The sequence below is a fragment of the Oncorhynchus clarkii genome, chromosome 9 (genome assembly GCF_045791955.1).
Source record: "Oncorhynchus clarkii lewisi isolate Uvic-CL-2024 chromosome 9, UVic_Ocla_1.0, whole genome shotgun sequence".
NCBI lineage: Eukaryota > Metazoa > Chordata > Actinopteri > Salmoniformes > Salmonidae > Oncorhynchus > Oncorhynchus clarkii.
Genome location: NC_092155.1, coordinates 53,045,310 through 53,067,441, shown reverse-complemented (window position 1 = coordinate 53,067,441; position 22,132 = coordinate 53,045,310). Strand labels below are relative to the sequence as shown.

Here is a 22,132-nt window from a genome sequence, read left to right as displayed (position 1 = left end):
AGGACTCGTTTTACTGTGGATATAGATGCTTTTGTACCTGTTTCCTCCAGCATCTTCACAAGGTCCTTTGCTGTTGTTCTGGGATTGATTTGCACCAAAGTACGTTCATCTCTAGGAGACAGAACGCGTCTCCTTTCTGAGCGGTATGATGGCTGCAGGGTCGCATGGTGTTTATACTTGCGTACTATAGTTTGATGAACGTGGTACCTTCAGGCTTTTGGAAATTGCTCCCAAGGATGAATCAGACTTGTGGAGGACTACAATTGTATTTCTGAGGTCTTGGCTGATTTATTTTGCTTTTCCCATGATGTCAAGCAAAGAGGCACTGAGTTTGAAGGTAGGCCTTGAAATACATCCACAGATACACCTCCAATTGACTCAAATGATGTCAATTAGCCTATCAGAAGCTTCTAAAGCCATGACAATTTTCTGGAATTTCCCAAGCTGTTTAATTAAAGGCACAGTCAACTTAGTGTATGTAAACTTTTGACACAGTGGAACTGTGATACAGTGAATTATAAGTGAAATAATCTGTCTGTAAACAATTGTTTGGAAAAATTGTCCTAAATGACTTGCCAAAACTATAGTTTGTTAACAAGAAATTTGTGGAGTGGTTGAAAAACAAGTTTTAATGACTCCAACCAAAGTGTATGTAAACTTCCGACTTCAACTGTATATATGTGTGTGTGCATGGAGGGGATGGTGTACTCACTGTAGGGTATAGGTGCCAGCTGGGGGGCAAGGAGAGGGTACTGGGGTCCCACAGGGGTAAGGGCCAGGGGCTCGTCAGTACTGCCCGAGCGCTGGATGGCAAGCTCAATCTCCTTATCATTCAAACCTGGAACAGAACAGACATTTATTTACCACACAGGGTTTCATCAAAATGAAAGAAAAGTTATCTTGCAAATTCAGCAGGCTATGGTGTGAAATAGGCTATTAGAAGCGCTGTCTTTCTTTTATTACATATCGTTAATGCAGTCTTTGGTGTGCTTATCAATGCACAAGCACCTTTTCCCCCCCACTCCTATCAATAAAATAAATATATGATGTCATACAAAAGTTTTACTGTGCGTGAAGCTTCAAATGCATTCGGTCATCACTAAATGTGTAATGTGATAGGTATTTTAATATTACTATTTTTTAACACAAAAAACATTTGATTGCTAAAATATTTTGGTGTTCCTCAAATGAAAGGAATGATGACGCAATCTTTGCAAGAGGGAGGGAATCTGAATCCATTGGTCCTCAACTCACGGCTCAGACACTTCATTCAGGATGAATGGAGTTAGCCCTGAGTTAGCCAACGCTTCATTGTCATAGAAATGTACCTGGCCAAAAGGAGAGCAACATTCATGTGACTGGTTGAACTCAGAGTTGACCAAAGTTACCTCGCTCAGTAGGCCTTTCCACTCACAGCCCCGGTCAGTCCGCATAGGGGTTGAAAATGGAAGATTTGGTCACCGATAAGCGCATAAATAGAACATGTTTCATGACCTGAAATAAAAGATCCCAGAAATGTCCTATATGCACAAAAAAATATATAATAATATTTTTGTGCACAAATGTGTTTACATTACTGTTAGTGAGCATTTCTCCTTTGCCAAGATAATCCATCCACCTGACTGGTGTGATTAAACAACATGATTATTACACAGGTGCACCTTGTGCGGGGGACAATAAACGGCCACTAAAATGTGCAGTTTAGTCACACAACACAATGCTACAGATGTCTCAAGTTTTGAGGGAGCGTGCAATTGGCATGCTGACTGCAGGAATATACAGCAGATAATTTAATTTTAATTTCTCTACCATAAGCTGCCTCCAATGTCGTTTTAGAGAATTTGGCAGTACGTTCACCCGGCCTCACAACTGCAGACCACGTGTATTTTTTTATTTCATTTATTTAACTGTGTGGCGATGTGTGGGCTAGCGGTTTGATGATGTCAACTTTGTGAACAGAGTGCCCCATGGTGGTGGTGGGGTTATGGTATGGGCAGGCTTAAGAATCAACAATGAACACAAGTGCCTTTTATTGCTGGCAATTGGAACGCACAGAAATACCGTGGCAAGATCCTGAGGCCCATTGTCGTGCCATTCATCCACCGCCATCACCTCATGTTTCAGCAGGGTAATGCACTGCCCCATGTTGCAAGGATCTGTACACAATTCCTGTAAGCTGAAAATGTCTCAGTTCTTCCATGACCTGCATACTCACCAGACATGTCACCCATTGAGCATGTTTGGGATGTTCTGGATCGACGTGTACAACAGCTTGTTCCAGTTCCTGCCAAATTTACCACGGAACCCGCACTTGAATGCATTCATGACTCCCATTCTAGGCGCACGAAAATTACAAATAGTGCCTTGTGCCTTGTGAAAGCCTAACACTGTAAGATCGCATTTTATGACTTAGCTAGTCATGTTGGCAATAGAATAAGCTTTCAAATGATGCCCACCTGACCCAGATTGCGATTTATAGTGTATTTTGATTGCGTAAACAACAACAGTTATTGTGTGATCGAGGGGAGGCATGGCTATGTTCTAAACAAAAAACTATAAGTGTGCTTGCTTCAGTTCCTCAACGCCACAGCTAGGAGAGCAAATAAATAACAATAATAATAATAATTTAAGACTCTTTCTTTGAGTCATAAAAGTGCATTGAATTACTTAGGAACTGATAATTTCCCCATAATCTCCAAAGTGTTCTCTTTCAATTGCTACCATGGTTATGCATATGCTTTCTATATTTATTCTGTTAGAAACATTTCAATTTGGCACTGTCCATGTAGGCCAATTCCCAAAAGAGTAAAGGGTTAACGCTGGGTTATGCTTCCACCATGGTAGCTGGAATTGTGCAGTAAAGAATCATGTAAAAAATAAAATATCTTAGCTAGCACAGTACGGTTAGGGTACACCCTATAGTGTGAATCAGGCATTGGACAGCACCTCTTCAGTTACCCAGACATCTGCCTACAGCAGACAGCAGAGCAGGATCAAACAAAGAAAGCTGAAACCTCGTTCTCACTAACGGCCACCAAAGGCAAAGAAAATCAGTCTGTCCACTTCTCCAGTTATATTTCCCAGGTGGAGATCTCATACACCCCAGACAGAGAAAATGCATTATTTTAATTTCCTCATTGTGATGTAAATGTATTACATAATTTTGCAAATGCCAATATAACTTAATCTTCAGATCTTTTTTAATGATTTTAGTGATGATTAAATTGCAAAGAGCTCCCTAATGGAGAATAGGAGGGGGCAGGGGTAGGGGGGAAGTCTTATTTTATTTTGTGGACTGAAAGGATTTTATTTCCGTCGCCATATGCTTCCATGGGTATGTGTCTCGTCTTTAATGAGCATCATAATCTAAACAAAGACGAATAATTACAACTTTCAATGAGCGTCTGAAAAAAGGCTGGCATTGTTCATTCCGAGATCAACCAAAACACAACAGTGGAGAACTAAAATCAAATATACTGACGTGACTCACTAGACAAAAGAACAGGGTCGTGTTCAGTAGTACATACTGTAGCAAAACACTTTGCAGCAGAAAACGAAAACAAGCATCTCTTATTGGATACGTTCAGTTAAGTACCTCCCAATTTCAAAACTTTTCCTCCCTACTGACCATGACTTTAAACACTTCCAATCAGCTGGCTCCATTGAGGCTTGTTGCTGGGGAGAGGTATAAGGGCTAAGGTGTGGACCATAAGGAACTTTCCTCAGTATTGCAATGTGTAGCATCACTGGCTTGCTCCTGCTACCATTTTACCTCCATTTCCCCATGTGATTTCCCTGAGTGTGCTACTGGGCTTCCTGGGTTTCCCTTCCTCCTGCCTTCTGACAGAAAATCCCCATTGCCGAGATGGCCTTTTAACTTGGGCCATTCCCCTGGGCTTTGGACCATTCTACTCCACACAGCAGGCCTCCCTGCAGTGCTGTGTCATCCCAAATGGCACCCTATTTCCTATTTAGTGCATTACGTTTAGGGCGCTGGTCAAACGAAGTGCACTAAATAGGGAATAGGATGCCATTTGGTATGCACAACTGAGATGCAAGAGAGCCAAGGGGGATGAGGTTTGCTTCATTTGAGACCGCTATTCTTATTTGCTGTACTATACAGGGCTGTGGGAATGACGGAGAGATGAGAAGAGGGTTGAGAGAGGAGAAGAAGCGATTTGTTGAGCCATCTGTATACACATCAGAGTCTGAAATCCATGTGGAGCTAATCATTACAATATCAACATGTGTTGTGTGACATTAACACACACACACACCATTTCTTCTATTAAATGTCTATGAAATGAGAGAGCAATGACTGCCTGTTAACCAAATCATTTGAGAAGCATTGTGTCACCCAAGTACCTGTGTGAGTGCGATGCAGAAGACTCATAATTGCGGTCCCAAAAGATGTCATATGAGCATTTACTGCCCATCTACAAACCCATCTTGATGAACAAGAATCAACTACAATCTAGCCCTCTTTTTGACATCTTCATGAGGGGCTCTAAAGGTTCTTGGAGAATCAACATGTGTGATGCTGAGCGGCACCTACAGTATTTAAATGCACCAAGGGCTTCAAATGGCCATGAAAATGGTTGAATAATTTAAGGCAAATATTGGCCAGCCTGTCGTCAATGGCGGGCCCTGAGTGCCAGGAAGTGGCCACCGCCATGTGCTGAGCTCGTGCAGTCAGGCTGCACTGTCCAATAAGCAATAATATGTCCCTGAACTCCGGATTCATCTGACCACAGCAGACACAACAGTGGCAGATTATTGAGTGAGACATGCAAGGGTTGCATCCCGAATGGCACCCTATGCACTAGTTTTGACCAGGGTCCCTACAGGCTCTGGTCAAAACTGGTGCACTATACTGTATATAGGGAACAGGGTGCCATTTGGGGCACAAGCCCATATTTCCATTTCACCATAGAATCATTCTATCATTCTAAAAACATATTTTAGTACCCTGGGAGAGGTTCCCATTTTCCCTTTTCACCTTGAAATGTAGAGTTTCTCCAAAATAACTTTAGAAAATGTCCTCTTAAAAATATGTGCATGTTAATGGTGTTGGACCTCTTTAATGTTGTTGTGTGCGCAGCACTATGAAAGGGCTTATTTACTTTACATCAAAATAAAATGCATGGAAATTCATAAAGCTGTTAGGTTTTCTTGTCGAATTAAAGCTTGCTCCACTATTGTGTGCTCTGATCCGTTGATTGTTCAGAAAAAGGCGACGACAAATGAAAGACACCTCATATCCATTTAGAAAAGAGAGAACAAGGTGAAACAGATTTTTACATATAAAAGGAAAAGCCTACAAAAAAGGATTGCGGAAATTTATTACGGGTTTCCAAACCTGTGGAATGACCCCTGGACCCCCATTTCGGATCGACCTGGCGAGGAGATGAATTTTTTAAGACATAAATTACATCTAATGACGACACCGTAAAAAAGAACAATAATGGAAAGCTATTCTGTATTTCATTATACTGTATTTGGTGCACCTGATACACGCCGCGCCTGTTTATGAGTCGCCGTATTAGCAGATGCTCAGCCGAAGCATTTGCTGTGACCTTGCCATTCTCATTGGGGCATGAAATTACGGTGCTGGCACCTCGATATTACAGCTATAAATACTGTAAACCGCATATCTGGCCTACGTTTTCTATTGTCTTTCAACATAAACCTGATCGGTATTTATTTAAAGGAAAACCCATTGCTCGTCACATTATTTACGCCTCTATTTTCAGTAGGCTCTTATTCTCAGGGCATTTTTTTTAAGGGCAAAGGAGGCGGCGAGGCCCAGCCACCATAAAACACATTTTTCCAATTCTGGCACATCTGAACTTTATGGGTTAAGACCCGGCCCGGACAGCCAATTACAAAAATTGCTTACTAAAATATTTTGGGTGCTAAAAGGTGAATGCTTTTTTACTGTCCTACAAGGTGAATTATTAAGTTGCCCTTGAATGAAAATTACTTACATTATGAATATGAATTCTTTTAAATATATGTCAGGGGTCATAAATAGATGGAGGTCAATGGGTTATTGAAAGCCGGAGTGCAACTTTAACCTGTTTCTCATGCTGTGCTGGAGGAGATTCTAGTCATGTCATTTGGTGTCCCCGAGAATGGCACTATTGCTGCTTGAAAATGGCATGCCCTAAATAATGACCACTCTCATAGCTTATTCATTTATGTATTAAAAAAGAAGACTCTCCTCTCATTTCCCTGCTTTATCGCCTTGTACTGATGACAAAGTGGGAGAGAACCGGGGCTAGGTGGCGCCGTGGAGTAATTTATAACCACATCAATCCCTTTACCTTCTATGCAGGCCTTGGTCATTGCCATTTTTGTCCGAGAGGTGAGTCGCATAACCCCACTTGCAAACAACATCCTATTAATATCTGGAATGATGAACCTTATCCTTACCCTTCATATCAATAATGGTAATCAAATGTTCCCCATGACCCTCTATCAATGGCCCACTACTCAGGGTGAAACCTATTATATATAGTTACCTGCTGTATTACTTCTTCAGCATATTGAGCCAAACAACTACTGGAAGCTTATTTCCAGAATGAAAATATTTTTTTTACACACTTATTTTAAAAAGTCTATATGATTATTCTGAATATGATGCCACAGTAGACATATCCCCAGTCTACCAGTCATTTTGCAACGTAATCAGGGCAGTTACTGCTTCCCTTCTGGACATGTATCAGTGTCTCAGCTAAAGGCCTGCTTTCAAAACATGTCGAAAGAAGGCTAAGGGGTGTTTTCACTGTTGCCGAAATGAGATTTTTTTTTGTCGTTACATGTAGCCTACGTGTGCACTTGCTAGTTGCAAAGGGAAATCGTTGTGCCAAAATGAGGCACAGAGCTCTTCAGGTGCTGCAACTGTTAATTGTGGGGCCTAGATAACACAACAGCCAATATGAGTCAGGAATACATTACCGCTCATTACAAAAGAGAAAACATAACTTTTAGATGGCAATTTCCCCCAAATCGTGCCTGTTGTGATTGGAAAACAACCATTGATGCGGACTATGTGGACTTATTCATCTTGACCCAAAGGGGGGTCGTTAAGCCGATGTACTGTTTATGGCACTATATAGCTTGGCACTGATTATATCCCTTATTTTGCATGTAAGTATGGACAACATGAGTGGTCTATTATTCACTATATCAAGTCAAACGAAGGTGGAAAGGATCCTTTTGAAAATACCCCTCTGTAGCGAACATGCATAATTACATATTGATCTAAAAAATACCTATTTTTACTAGTTCTGGAGTGTCTAAGTTTCTAACATCTCCTAGAATAAGATATTTTAGACACTTTATTAATCAAAGAGTCATATCGGGGCTGTGAGAAATATTGACCGTATGCAAAACACAAAATGACATTTTTTTTCTATGCATATTGAAATAGACCACATTATTACGATCTCCTTGGGGAAAAAAAGCTGAGAAATAACAAGAGGCATCCTTCAGCGTAGATTAGGGCACAAATCTGCAAGGAAATAATAATGTGGAGGCGAGATTATTGTGTAAAGAATCTGCAACATGCAATCAAAGTGTGCCCTGTTTTCCCCTTCATCAGCTGGCCAGCATAAGTACTGGCAGAGAGAGGAATCCAATTTAAATTCCACTCTACCGGGTGATGGTATTGTTTCATTTTATGTGTGCTTTGACATTTCTGCCTGTTAATATAGAGTAAAATCGGGAAGTATTTACATAAATATGACATTAAACTCTATTAGAAATTAAGAGTGACATATATTTGTGCTCATAGCAGAAGGGAGGAGGTAATTGAGTTCCAGGGTCAAAAGGTTGAGAGAAGTGTTTGGTAGGCTGTGGATACATGGAGAGAGGAGGAGGAGGCAGTGACTATTGGACTGTCATCTTGTCCATCATCATGTTTGCCTTTGCTCGTAAAGGATGAGACAGACAACGGGCCAATAGTCACCACATTTATTGGTATGGGGTGTGGCCTTCTGCAAATTAAATAGGGGTTGACTCATTTCAATGCTGCTCTTACATGTGAATGTAGGCCTATTCATGAATTGTTTTTAGGAGAATAAGTGACAAACACCTTTAATAAGAATATACAGTTATTATGAAAGTATATTCTCTAACTGAACATAACTAAGATAAAAAATCTCAATGAACAGTTCACCTTTATTTAACTAGGCAAGTCAGTTAAGAACAAATTCTTATTTTCAATGACAGCCTAGGAACAGCGAGATAACTGCCTTATTCAGGGGCAGAACGACAGATTTTTACCTTGTCAGCTCAGGGATTCGATCTTGCAACCTTTCGGTTACTAGTCCAACGCCCTAACCACTAGGCTACCTGACGATCCTTTAAAAAAAAAAAAAAATCATTAGCTTGCTTCTGACTTACCTAGGATGTTGTCTTTTCAACCAAACCGTTTTACATATCTGTTAGTTGGTTATTTAGCAAAATCCAGAAGAATCTGTTTAGCATTTTTTGAGAATTTAGCAATGCTAGTGAAAACAGATTGTACCAGTTAGTGAGGCATTCAAAAGCATGATTCAAGCAGGAATGGTTAAAATCTGCGTTTCGTACTACTGAAAGCAGAGCTGTTTCTCCACGCTTTTGAATGAACCACTAACTGATGCAATCCACTTCCAGTAGCATTGCTACATTATCCAAAAATGTTAGCAGGAGATGCTGGACATTGTTGAACCAACTAACAAATGTAAAAATGGTTTCGACAGTAAGTCAGTCAACACCCTAGGTAAATAAGAGATACATTTTTTTTTTAAAGTTAACTATCACCATAAACTTTAAATATGCCTTTGAGCAACATTATCCAATTGTTAGCTTATTATTTTAATCATATCAACAACAGTAGGCGCCAGTGCCTAAAATGTTGTAAGAGAATTCTAAATTCTAACCCACTGACTTTGAATTGAGTCTGTTCTTCGGAACATTCCAGATCAACATCAATTGACATTTGGAAATGTTCTTGATATGATTTCAAATTCTAATAATAGAGAAAATAGTGAACAATTAGTACAGTTTATTTTTTCCCTATCATGATGGGAAAGGATTCAAAACGACATGACAATGATTTGAGATTCAAATATGTTTTAGTCTTACATCAAACCATTTGATATACAATAGGACATATCACATGAAAGACACATTTTACCCCTTGAAGAAAATGTACTTTGTAATAATATGAGAATTCTACCTTGTGTTGATAAGGTTTTAATAACCTCTGCATTCTGCATACCTAATCAATGAGTCTTGCAAATAATGCAGGCGACATCATGAAAGGCAAGCCTATTATGCAGACCTTTCTGGCTCGGAGCCTTCTTTATTTGAAACTCTACCCCCCAAAATATGTGCTAAATCTAACAAGAGCGAGAATAATGGGCATAACTCATTGGGAAGTCTTCTGCAATAACATGAATAAGGGCAAGGCGAACTTGCTTCAGTGAACTCAGCAGGACCATGAAAAAAGGAACATTTTATATGAAATTTAATAAACTGAAATTGGTTTAAGATTAGTCAGCACTTTGTCTAGAAGATTAGTTTCCCTCCTACCCTTCAACACATGCAAGGCGCTCACAAAGTGATACAGCATTGTGACATAATTACATTGTTCAAGGTGAAGCTCAGTAGAAATGGCTTTTTGCTTACAAGGCAATTTGAGAACATGCACATTTACAAATATCATAGTAACCTGGTGCTATTCAAAGGCAGTCCAGGGAAAAGAAACCAAAAGAAAACAACACTTGCTTCAATCCAATTTTGGGGTCACAGGGAAAAAGAACCCTGGACCAACTGATGTCTGCTTTGCGATATTACAGTCGGGGTGTGAATTGGCTGAAGTGCTCTCTATTGGTAACATTACCATATACACTGAACAGAAATATAAATGCAACATGCAACAATTTCAACAATTTTAAGGAAATCAGGCAATTGAAATAAATAAATTAGGACCTAATCTATGGCTTTCACATGACTGGGAATACAGATATGAATGTGTTGGTCACATATACTGTACCTTTAAAAGGTACTTGATTGTGGCCACACTCCTCTTCAATGACTGTGCGAAGTTGCTAGATATTGGCGGGAACTGGAACACGCTGTCGTACACGTCAATCCAGAGCATCCCAAACATGCACAATGGGTGACATGTCTGGCGAGCATGCAGGCAATGAAAGAACTGGGACATTTTCAGCTTCAAGGAATTGTGCAAAGATCCTTGCGATACGGGGCTGTGCGTTATCATGCTGAAACAAGAGTTGATGGGGGCTGATGAATGGCATGACAATGGGCCTCAGGATCTCGTCACGGTATCACGGTATCTGTGCATTCAAATTGCCATCGATAAAATGAAATTGTGTTCGTTGTCCGTAGTTTATGCCTGCTCATACCACAACCTCACCGCCACCATGGGGTAGTCTGTTCACAACGTTGACATCAGCAAACCGCTCAACCACATGATGCCATACAGGTACAGTTGATACTGCGATTCAACCGTAAAGAGCACACTTCTCCAGTGTGCCAGTGGCTATTGAAGGCGAGCATTATCTCCCACCGAAGTCATATATGACGCCAAACTGCAGTCAGGTCAAGACCCTGGTGAGGACGACGAGCACAGATGAGCTTCCCTGAGACAGTTTGACAGTTTGTGCAGACATTCTTCAGTTGTGCAAACCCACAGTTTCATCAGCTGTCCGAGTGGCTGGTGTCATATGTTCCCGCAGGTGAAGAACCGATTGTGGAGGTTTTGAGCTGCCGTGATTACACATGGTCTGCGGTTGTGAGGCCGGGTGGACGTACTGCCAAATTCTCTAAAACGAAGTTGGAGGCGGTAGTAGAGAAATTAACATTGCATTTTCTGGAAACAACTATGGAGGACGTTCCTACAGTCAGCAAGCCAATTGCACGCTTCCTCAAAACTTGAAACATCTGTGGCATTGTGTTGTTGCAAAACTGCACATTTGAGAGTGGCCTTTTACTGTCCCCAACACAAGGTGCACCTATGTAATGATCCTGCCGTTTAATCAGTTTATTGATATGCCACTAGTGTCAGATGGATGGATTATTTTGGCAAAGGCGTAATGCTCACTAACAGGGATGTAAATACATTTGAGAGAAATAAGCTAATGTGCGTATGCAAAATTTATGGGATCTTTTATTTCAGCTCATGAAACTTGGGACCAATATTTTACATGTGTTTATATTTTGATCAATATCCCTCAAGCATGTCCAAATGACTATTTTGCCCAAAGATGAAACGTGCCAGGTTGTGTGTTTTATGTTTTCTCCCAATCTCTTGTTCATCCATGTGCCTTTACTATTTCAGTACTTAAATGACTAAAACCAGATAAAAGTATGAAGAAAAGATAATGGACCTATATATGTTTTAAATAAGATCATATTTGAGAACTAATAATCACCAAAATACAAACTAAATAGTCAAGGAGAATCTAAAATGTTACAATGTTTATAATGTGACCCATGCCAAAATGTGTAGAATTGCAGGAAATTCGTTTTAAAACCGCCAAAATGCGTCACTGCAGTCAACTGGAAGGCCTCTAAAATGTTACGTCAGCGACCATTACCATTGGCCAGGCCCATGACCCTGTCCCCAAACATTTATTTATTGCACAGAATAGAATAGGCTGACCTTTGTACTATGGGGGATAGTACAGTCGTGGCCAAAAGTTTTGAGAATGACACAAATATTAATTTTCACAAAGTCTGCTGCTTCAGTGTCTTTAGATATTTTTTTCAGATGTTACTATGGAATACTGAAGTATAATTACAAGCATTTCATAAGTGTCAAAGACCTGTATTGACAATTACATTAAGTTGATGCAAAGAGTCAATATTTGCAGTGTTGACCCTTCTTTTTCAAGACCTCTGCAATCTGCCCTGGCATGCTGTCAATTAACTTCTGGGCCACTTCCTGACTGATGGCAGCCCATTCTTGCATAATCAGTGCTTGGCATTTGTCAGAATTTGTGGGTTTTTGTTTTTCCACCCGCCTCTTGAAGATTGACCACAAGTTCTCAATGGGATTAAGGTCTGGAGTTTACTGGCCTTGGACCCAAAATACCAATGTGATGTTCCCCGAGCCACTTAGTTATCACTTTTGCCTTATGGCAAGGTACTCCATCATGCTGGAAAAGGCTTTGTTTATCACCAAACGGTTCCTGGATGGTTGGGAGAAGTGGCTCTCGGAGGATGTGTTGGTACCATTCTTTATTCATGGCTGTGTTCTTAGGCAAAATTGTGAGTGAGCCCACTCCCTTGGCTGAGAAGCAACCTCACACATGAATGGTCTCAGGATGCTTTACTGATGGTAGCGCTCACCTTCTCTTCTCCGGGCAAGTTTTTTTCCGGATGCCCCAAACAATCGGAAAGGGGATTCATCAGAGAAAATGACTTTACCCCAGTCCTCAGCAGTCCAATCCCTGTACCTTTTGCAGAATATCAGTCTGTCCCTGATGTTTTTCCTGGAGAGAAGTGGCTTCGTTGCTGCCCTTCTTGACACCAGACCATCCTCCAAAAGTCTTCGCCTCACTGTGCGTGCAGATGCACTCACACCTGCCTGCTGCCAATCCTGAGCAAGCTCTGTACTGGTGGTTCCCAGATCCCGCAGCTGAATCAACTTTAGGATGCGGTCCTGGCGCTTGCTGGACTTTCTTGGGCGCCCTGAAGCCTTCTTCACAACCATTGAACCGCTCTCCTTGAAGTTCTTGATGATCCGATAAATGGTTGATTTAGGTGCAATCTTACTGGCAGCAATATCCTTGCCTGTGAAGCCCTTTTTGTGCAAAGCAATGATGACGGCATCTGTTTCCTTGCAGGTAACGATGGTTGACAGAGGAAGAACAATGATTCCAAGCACCACCCTCCTTTTGAAGCTTCCAGTCTGTTATTCGAACTCAATCAGCATGACAGAGATCTCCAGCCTTGTCCTCGTCAACACTCACACCTGTGTTAACAAGAGAATCACTGACATGATGTCAGCTGGTCCTTTTGTGGCAGGGCTGAAATGTAGTGGAAATGTTTTTGGGGGATTCGGTTAATTTGCATGGCAAAGAGGGACTTTGCAATTCATCTGATCACTCTTCATAACATTCTGGAGTATATGCAAATTGCCATCAGCAGACTTTGTGAAAATTAATATTTGTGTCATTCAAAACTTTTGGCCACAACTATGTAAATCCCGACTTCAACTGTATTTTTCACACTACCGTTCAAACGTTTGGGGTCACTTAGAAATATGCTTGTTTTCCCACGAAAACATACATGAAGTGAGATGCAAAATTAATAGGAAATTTAGTCAAGATGTTGACAAGGTTTTAAATAATGTTTTTTTATTTAAATAATTGTGTCCTACAAACTCTGTTTTCTTCAAAGACCTTTGGCGTTCTAGTTGTCAATTTGTTGAGGTAATCTGAAGAGATTTCACTCCATGCCTCCTGAAGCACCTCCCACAAGTTGGATTGGCTTGATGGGCACTTCTTACGTACCATACGGTCAAGCTGCTCCCACAACAACTCAATAGGGTTGACATCCGGTGACTGTGCTGGCCACTCCATTATAGACAGCATACCAGCTGACTACTTCTTCCCTATATAGTTTGGAGCTGTGCTTTGGGTCATTGTCCTGTTGTGGAGGAAATTGACTCCAATTAAGCACAGGCCACAGGGTATGGCATGGCGTTGCAAAATGGAGTGACAGCCTTCCTTCTTCAAGATCCCTTTTACCCTGCATATATCTCTCACTTTACCACCACCAAAGCACCCCCAGACCATCACATTGCCATGCTTGACAGATGGCGTCAAGCACTCCTTCAGCATCTTTTCACTTTTTCGGCATCTCACGAATGTTCTTCTTTGTGATCCAAACACCTCAAAATGAGATTTGTCTGTCCATAACACTTATTTATTCCTCTGTCCAGTGTCTGTGTTATTTTGCCCATCTTAATCTTTTATTTTTATTGGCCAGTCTGAGATATGGCTTCTTTTTTAAAAACTCTGCCTAGAAGGCCAGCATCCCAGAGTCGCCTCTTCACTGCTTTTTGCGGGTACTATTTAATGAAGCTGCCAGTTAGGAACTTGTGAGACGTCTGTTTCTCAAACAAAACACTAATGTACTTGTCCTCTTGCTCAGTTGTGCACCAGGGCCACCCACACTTTCTATTTTGGTTAGGGCCAGTTTGCGTTGTTCTGTGACGGGAGTAGTACACAGCGTTGTACGAGATCTTCAGTTTCTTGGCAATTTCTCACATGGAATAGCCTTCATTTCTCAGAACAAGAATAGACTGACGAGTTTCAGAAGAAAGTCCTTTGTTTCTGGACATTTTGAGCCTGTAATCGAACCCACAAATGCTGATGCTCCAAATACTCAACTTATCCAAAGAAGGCCAGATTTATTGCTTCTTTAAATCAGCACAACAGTTTTCATCTGTGCTAACATAATTGTAAAAGGGCTTTCAAATGATCAATTAGCCTTCTCAAATTATAAACTTGGATAAGCTAACACAACGTGCCATTGGAACACAGGATTGATGGCTGCTGATAATGGGCATCTGTACGCCTATGTATATATATATATATATATATATATATTTTTTTTTTTAAATAAGCAGTTTCCAGCTACAATAGTCATTTACAACATTAACAATGTCTACAATGTATTTCTGATCAATTTGATGTTAATTTAAAATCTTTCAAAAACAAGGACATTTCTAAGTGACCCCAAACTTTTGAAGGGTAGTGTATAGAAAACAGTGGACTTCCTTTGGACTTTACCCTTTGCCAAAGTTTTTTTTAAAAGTGCATTGTTTAAGAGTGTAAGGGTAAGAGCGAATTGAGTTATTGCACATGTGCACTTCACACAGCAGGTGTTCCCTAACGGAAATATTCAAATAAATGCTAGAACGCGCCAATTGGATCGCACTAGCTCGTGCTTGGCACTGCCTACCTCCTTGCTTGTTATGCCCACTATGATTAATTTGCTCCCATTGGAAACAACAGGCTCTCAGCTATCTCGGGTTAGTTATAAAAATCTTTGGTGCGAGCATCAAACAAACAAAGGATTTTAAAGAAGAAAAGAAAGTGGATACATTTATTCTCATGAAGAGTGTAGTAAATGGCACTGGATTAAGAATAGTCCTTAGTTGCTGCTAATGAGAAGCACAAAGCAAGTACTTTTCAAAAGATATTGGAAGTCATTACAGCCTGCTGATGTGTGTAGTAGCAGCCGGTAACAATGGATTTGGTTTCGGGTTACCTCTGGTCATGGAGCTTTTAGGCTCACTTTTCACTGCTTTGCTGCTCTAATGATAGAAGCCAAATCCCTGAGCTCTTACTATGAATTAGTCCCCAAGTAAACAACTGTTTTGAAAAGAGGGCTCATAAAGAAAATGGGCTCATAAACAAGCAGTGATCAGTTGTAGAACAATCTAAGCCAATGTCCTGGGTGCCACTGCCAACAATTCATGAACTACTTAAGAGTCCAAGCCATCTCAATCATTAAAAAGTCAGTGCAGCTTGTGAAGTTGGGGTGTCTTTCTTATTATGTGATTTAAATATTGACTAGCTATCATCAAGCTGCCCACTCAGGAAAAAACTACAAACCGTAACCAGTGCCTGCAACCTGGATCAGGTTGTCAGTCAACCTACCAGGGTAGTTACAAACAGCACAGAAATTACATCTTCAACATGTATTGATCACATCTTTACAAACGCAGCAGATATTTGCTTTAAAGTAGTGTCCAAATCCATAGGATGTAGTAATCACAATATAATAGCCATATCTAGGAAAAGCAAAGTTCCAAAGGTTTGGCCTAATGTAGTGTATAAGAGGTCATACAATAAGTTTTGTAGTGATTCCTATGTTGATGAATATTTGCTGGGCTGGTAGAGAGAATTATTTTTTTCAGATTTCATTTCTTTCATCACATTTCCAGTGGGTCAAGTTTATATAAACTAAATTAGTATTTGGTAGCATTGCTTTTAAATTGTTTAACTTGGGTCAAATGTTTCGGGTAGCTTTCCACAAGCTTGCCACAATAAATTGGGTGAATTTTGGCCCATTCCTCCTGACAGAGTTGGTGTAACTGAGTCAGGTTTGTAGGCCTCCTTGCTCGCACACACTTTTTCAGTTCTGCCCACAAATGTTCTATACGATTGGGGTCAGGGCTTTGTGATGGCCACTCCAATACCTTGACTTCGTTGTCCTTAAAAACTTCTTATGGCTGAAATCCCGTTAACGGGATCGATTGGACAACAGCCAGTGAAAGTGCAGGGCGCCAAATTCAAACAACAGAAATCTCATACTTAAAATTCCCCAAACATACCCAAGTATTATACACCATTTTAAAGATAAACTTGTTGTTAATCCAACCACAGTGTCTGATTTCAAAAAGGCTTTACGACGAAAGCATACCATGCGATTATGTTAGGTCAGCGCCAAGTCACCAAAAACACAGCCATTTTTCAGCCAAAGAGAGGAGTCACAAAAAGCAGAAAGAGATAAAAATTCATCACTAACCTTTGATGATCTTCATCAGATGGCACTCATAGGACTTCATGTTACACAATACATGTATGTTTTGTTCGATAAAGTTCATATTTATATCCAAAAATATCAGTTTACATTGACGCGATATTTTCAGTAATGTTTTGCCTCCAAAACATCCGGTGATTTTGCAGAGAGCCACATCAATTTACAGGAATACTCATCATAAACGTCTTATGCATAGAATTAAAGATATACTTCTCCTTAATACAACTGGTGTGTCAGATTTCAAAAAAGATTTACGGCAACAGCACACCATGCGATAATCTGAGTACAGCGCTCAGCCAGATACCCGCGATGTTGTTGGGTCAACAAAAGTCAGAAAGAGCATTATAAATATTCCCTTACCTTTGATGATCTTCATCGGAATGCACTCCCAGTTCCACAATAAATGTTTGTTTTGTTCGATAAAGTCCATAATTTATGTCCAAATACCTCCTTTTTGTTTGCGTGTTTAGTCCAGTAATCCAAATGCACAAGGTGCGGGCACAAGGTCCAGACAAAAAGTCAAAAAAGTTCCATTACAGTTTGTAGAAACATGTCAAACGATGTCTATAATCAATCTTAAGGATGTTTTTATCATAAATCTTCAATAATATTCCAACCGGACAATTCCTTTGTCTTTAGAAATGAAAGGGAACAGAGCTCGCGCTCACAGGCGCACGCGTGACTAAACTAAACTAAAGGCTTTCAGCCAAACCTCTGGTTGAAACAGCTCTTATTCGCTCCCCTTTCATAGTAGAAGACTGAAACAACGTTCTAAAGACTGTTGACATCTAGTGGAAGCCTTAGGAAGTGCAATCTGACCGCATAGACACTGTATATTGGATAGGCAATCACTTGAAAAACTACAAACCTCAGATTTCCCACTTCCTGGTTGGAATTTTCTCAGGTTATTGCCTGCCATATGAGTTATGTTATACTCACAGACCTTATTTTAACAGTTCTGGAAACTTTAGAGTGTTTTCTATACAAAACTGAGTAACAGGCAGTTTACTATGGGCACGCTTTTCATCCGGACGTGAAAATACTGCCCCCTTGCATAAGAGGTTAAGCCATTTTGCGACAACTTTGGAAGTATGCTTGGGGTCATGGTATTTTATGAAGTGCACCAGTCCCTCTTGCAGCAAAGCACCCCCACAACATGATGCTGCCACCCCGTTCCTCACGTTGGGATGGTGTTCTTCGGCTTGCAATCCTCCCCCCTTTTCCTACAAACATAACGATGGTCATTATGGCCAAACAGTTCAATTTTTGTTTCATCAGACCAGAGGACATTTCTCCAAAAAGTACAATCTTTGTCCCCATGTGCAGTTGCAAACCGTAGTCTGGCGGTTTTGGAGCAGTGGCTTCTTCCTTGCTGAGCGACCTTTCAGGTTATGTCGATATAGGACTAGTTTTACTGTGGATATAGATAGTTTTGTACCTGTTATCCTCCAGCATCTTCACAAGGTCCTTTGCTGTTGTTCTGGGATTGATTTTCACTTTTCGCACCAAAGTACGTTCATCTCTAGGAGACAGAACACGTCTTTCTGAGCGGTATGATGGCTGTGTGGTCCCATGGTGTTTATACATGCGTACTATTGTTTGTACAGATGAACGTGGTACCTTCAGGCGGAAATTGCTCCCAAGAATGAACCAGACTTGTGGAGGTCTACAATTGTATTTCTGAGGTCTTGGCTGATTTCTTTTGATTTTCCCATGATGTCAAGCAAAGAGGCACTGAGTTTGAAGGTAGGCCTTGAAATACATCCACAGGTACACCTCCAATTGACTCAAATGATGTCAACACTAACTCAAAACTGCAACACTAACTCAAAAAAGTTATGGGACACTGTAAAGTCCATGGAGAATAAGAACACCTCCTCCCAGCTGCCCACTGCACTGAAGATAGGAAACACTGTCACCACTGATAAATCCACTATAATTGAGAATTTCAATAAGCATTGTTCTACGGCTGGCCATGCTTTCCACCTGGCTACTCCTACCCCGGTCAACAGCACTGTACCCCCCACAGCAACTCGCCCAAGCCTTCCCCATTTCTCCTTCTCCCAAATCCAGTCAGCTGATGTTCTGAAAGAGCTGCAAAATCTGGACCCCTACAAATCAGCCGGGCTAGACAATCTGGACCCTTTCTTTCTAAAATGATCTGCCGAAATTGTTGCCACCCCTATTACTAGCCTGTTCAACCTCTCTTTCGTGTCGTCTGAGATTCCCAAAGATTGGAAAGCAGCTGAGGTCAACCCCCTCTTCAAAGGGGGGGACACTCTTGACCCAAACTGCAACAGACCTATATCTATCCTACCCTGCCTTTCTAAGATCTTCGAAAGCCAAGTCAACAAACAGATTACCGACCATTTAGAATCTCACCATACCTTCTCTGCTATGCAATCTGGTTTCAGAGCTGGTCATGGGTGCACCTCAGCCACGCTCAAGGTCCTAAACAATATCTTAACCGCCATCGATAAGAAACATTACTGTGCAGCCATATTCATTGATCTGGTCAAGGCTTTCGACTCTGTCAATCACCACATCCTCATCGGCAGACTCGACAGCCTTGGTTTCTCAAATGATTGCCTCGCCTGGTTCACCAACTACTTCTCTGATAGAGTTCAGTGTGTCAAATCGGAGGGTCTGCTGTCCGGACCTCTGGCAGTCTCTATGGGGGTGCCACAGGGTTCAAATCTTGGACCGACTCTCTTCTCTGTATACATCAATGATGTCGCTCTTGCTGCTGGTGAGTCTCTGATCCACCTCTACGCAGACGACACCATTCTGTATACTTCTGGCCCTTCTTTGGACACTGTGTTAACAACCCTCCAGGCAAGCTTCAATGCCATACAACTCTCCTTCCGTGGCCTCCAATTGCTCTTAAATACAAGTAAAACTAAATGCATGCTCTTCAACCAATCGCTGCCTGCACCTGCCCGCCTGTCCAACATCACTACTCTGGACGGCTCTGACTTAGAATATCTGGACAACTACAAATACCTAGGTGTCTGGTTAGCCTGTAAACTCTCCTTCCAGACCCACATCAAACATCTCCAATCCAAAGTTAAATCTAGAATTGGCTTACTATTTCGCAACAAAGCATCCTTCACTCATGCTGCCAAACATACCTTTGTAAAACTGACCATCCTACCAATGTCATTTACAAAATAGCCTCCAATACCCTACTCAACAAATTGGATGCAGTCTATCACAGTGCAATCCGTTTTGTCACCAAAGCCCCATATACTACCCACCATTGCGACCTGTACGCTCTCGTTGGCTGGCCCTCGCTTCATACTCGTCGCCAAACCCACGGGCTCCATGTCATCTACAAGACCCTGCTAGGTAAAGTCCCCCCTTATCTCTGCTCGCTGGTCACCATAGCATCACCCACCTGTAGCATGCGCTCCAGCAGGTATATCTCTCTGGTCACCCCCAAAACCAATTATTTCTTTGGCCGCCTCTCCTTCCAGTTCTCTGCTGCCAATGACTGGAACGAACTACAAAAATCTCTGAAACTGGAAGCACTAATCTCCCTCACTAGCTTTAAGCACCAACTGTCAGAGCAGCTCACAGATTACTGCACCTGTACATAGCCCACCTATAATTTAGCCCAAACAACTACCTCTTTCCCTACTGTATTTATTTTGCTCCTTTGCACCCCATTATTTTTTATTTCTACTTTGCACATTCTTCCATTGCAAATCTACCATTCCAGTGTTTTACTTGCTATATTGTATTTACTTTGCCACCATGGCCTTTTTTTTGCCTTTACCTCCCTTATCTCACCTCATTTGCTCACATTGTATATAGACTTGTTTATACTGTATTATTGACTGTATGTTTGTTTTACTCCATGTGTAACTCTGTGTCGTTGTATGTGTCGAACTGCTTTGCTTTATCTTGGCCAGGTCGCAATTGTAAATGAGAACTTGTTCTCAACTTGCCTACCTGGTTAAATAAAGGTGAAATAAAATACAAATAAATAAATAAATTAGGCTATCAGAAGCTTCTAAAGCCATGACATCATTTTCTGGAATATTCCAAGCTATTTAAAGGCACAGTCAAGTTAGTGTGTATAAACTTCTGACCCACTGGAATTGTGATACAGTGAATTATAATTGAAATAATCTGTCTGTAAACAATTGTTGGAAAAATTACTTGTGTCATGTGCAAAGTATATGTCCTAACCGACTTGCCAAAACTATAGTTTGATAACAAGACATTTGTGGAGAGGTTGAAAAATGAGTTTTAATGACTCCAACCTAATTGTATGGAGACTTCCGACTTCAACTGTACACACACACACAATATCATACTCACTATACATACACATGGATTTAGTACTGTAGAAATTAGGTTGTGGTGGAGTAGGGGGTTGAGGGCACAGTGTATTTTGAAATCTGTGAATGTATTGTAATATTTTTTTAATTATATAAACTGCCTAAATTTTGCTGGACCCCAGGAAGAGTAGCTGTTGCTTTGGCAGCAGCTAATGGGGATCCATAATAAATACAAAAATGTAGCCTATGGATTAGGGGTAGTGCATATTAAAAAGAGAGATAAGACAACTCGCTGATGCTGTTCGCTGGGAGCATAAAATTACTTACAGTAGACAAACAGACATATGATCATATCTAATAATCATCATGTATTGTACTAACAAACTGATGAGCCGGCAAACGGACTCCCTCTCCCTACCTAATTCCACCTTCTAATGTCGTACCTCATATTTATGGTAACGGCTAAATTAAGTAAAAGGCTTAAAAATGCTGAAAGGTAATATCATTGGCAATTCCAGTGTAAGTGCAGGAGGGTTTGTCAATATTAATTTTCCTGAGCCCAAAGAAGCGTCCCGACTGGTGGGTCATTTATCCACAGAGCTTGAATCATGCACTCCACAGCAAAATCGACCACGATCTGACGCCCAGGGCAAAGAGCTATGGCCTTGACCTTTGACCCCTAAAAGCCAACCAACCTCCCCAAAAAAGAACATTGCATGAACACCTCTGGCCAATGTCCATCAGATTCCCGGCTTCAGCATCAACATGCATTGTGTGAACATCAATGCATATAAAACGGATATACTGTAGAGGCCCTGTTGGGACTGATTAGGCTTTTGCGTTTACATATGGTATTGAACAAATTTGAGAGACATTACTGGGGATTTTCAATACAGCATTACAACAATAATTAACTAGTATTTACATCAAAAACAAAATGCGCCACAAACGTCACTCACCTTTTTTCTTCAGGAAAACTTTTCTGGTTTCCAGTGGACTTTGACGCACTTTATGGTTCTGTAAAAATTTCACAGCTGTGGCTATCTGTGGAAAACAAAGAAAGAATGTAGAAAAGGTTGGATTTCAACTTCAAGAATACAAAGATTATCCATCTTATGGCTGTATACAACAGCAAACAAACATTCTCACTCAGTCTAGACAGAAGTGGTAGCCTAGGTTTGTTAAAACCCAGACATGGTATAAATTGATTTGTTTGAAAGTCACTTCTGAAAACTTCCCTGCATCGAGTATTAAGACCACCTGACCACTTT

The 22,132-nt window shown here is 40.9% G+C and overlaps 1 protein-coding gene across 1 annotated transcript in view; it reads right to left on the bottom strand.

Moving 5' to 3' along the window:
* LOC139416531 (peroxisomal biogenesis factor 14) overlaps window positions 1–22,132 on the bottom strand; it is a 106,536-nt gene that overhangs the window by 38,120 nt on the left and 46,284 nt on the right. Inside the window, exons 3-4 of the mRNA XM_071165237.1 lie at window positions 21,821–21,905; window positions 713–838 (exon numbers count right to left, since the gene is read on the bottom strand). Of these exons, the coding sequence (XP_071021338.1) occupies window positions 713–838; window positions 21,821–21,905 (211 nt within the window). The remainder of the gene's footprint in view (window positions 1–712; window positions 839–21,820; window positions 21,906–22,132) is intronic.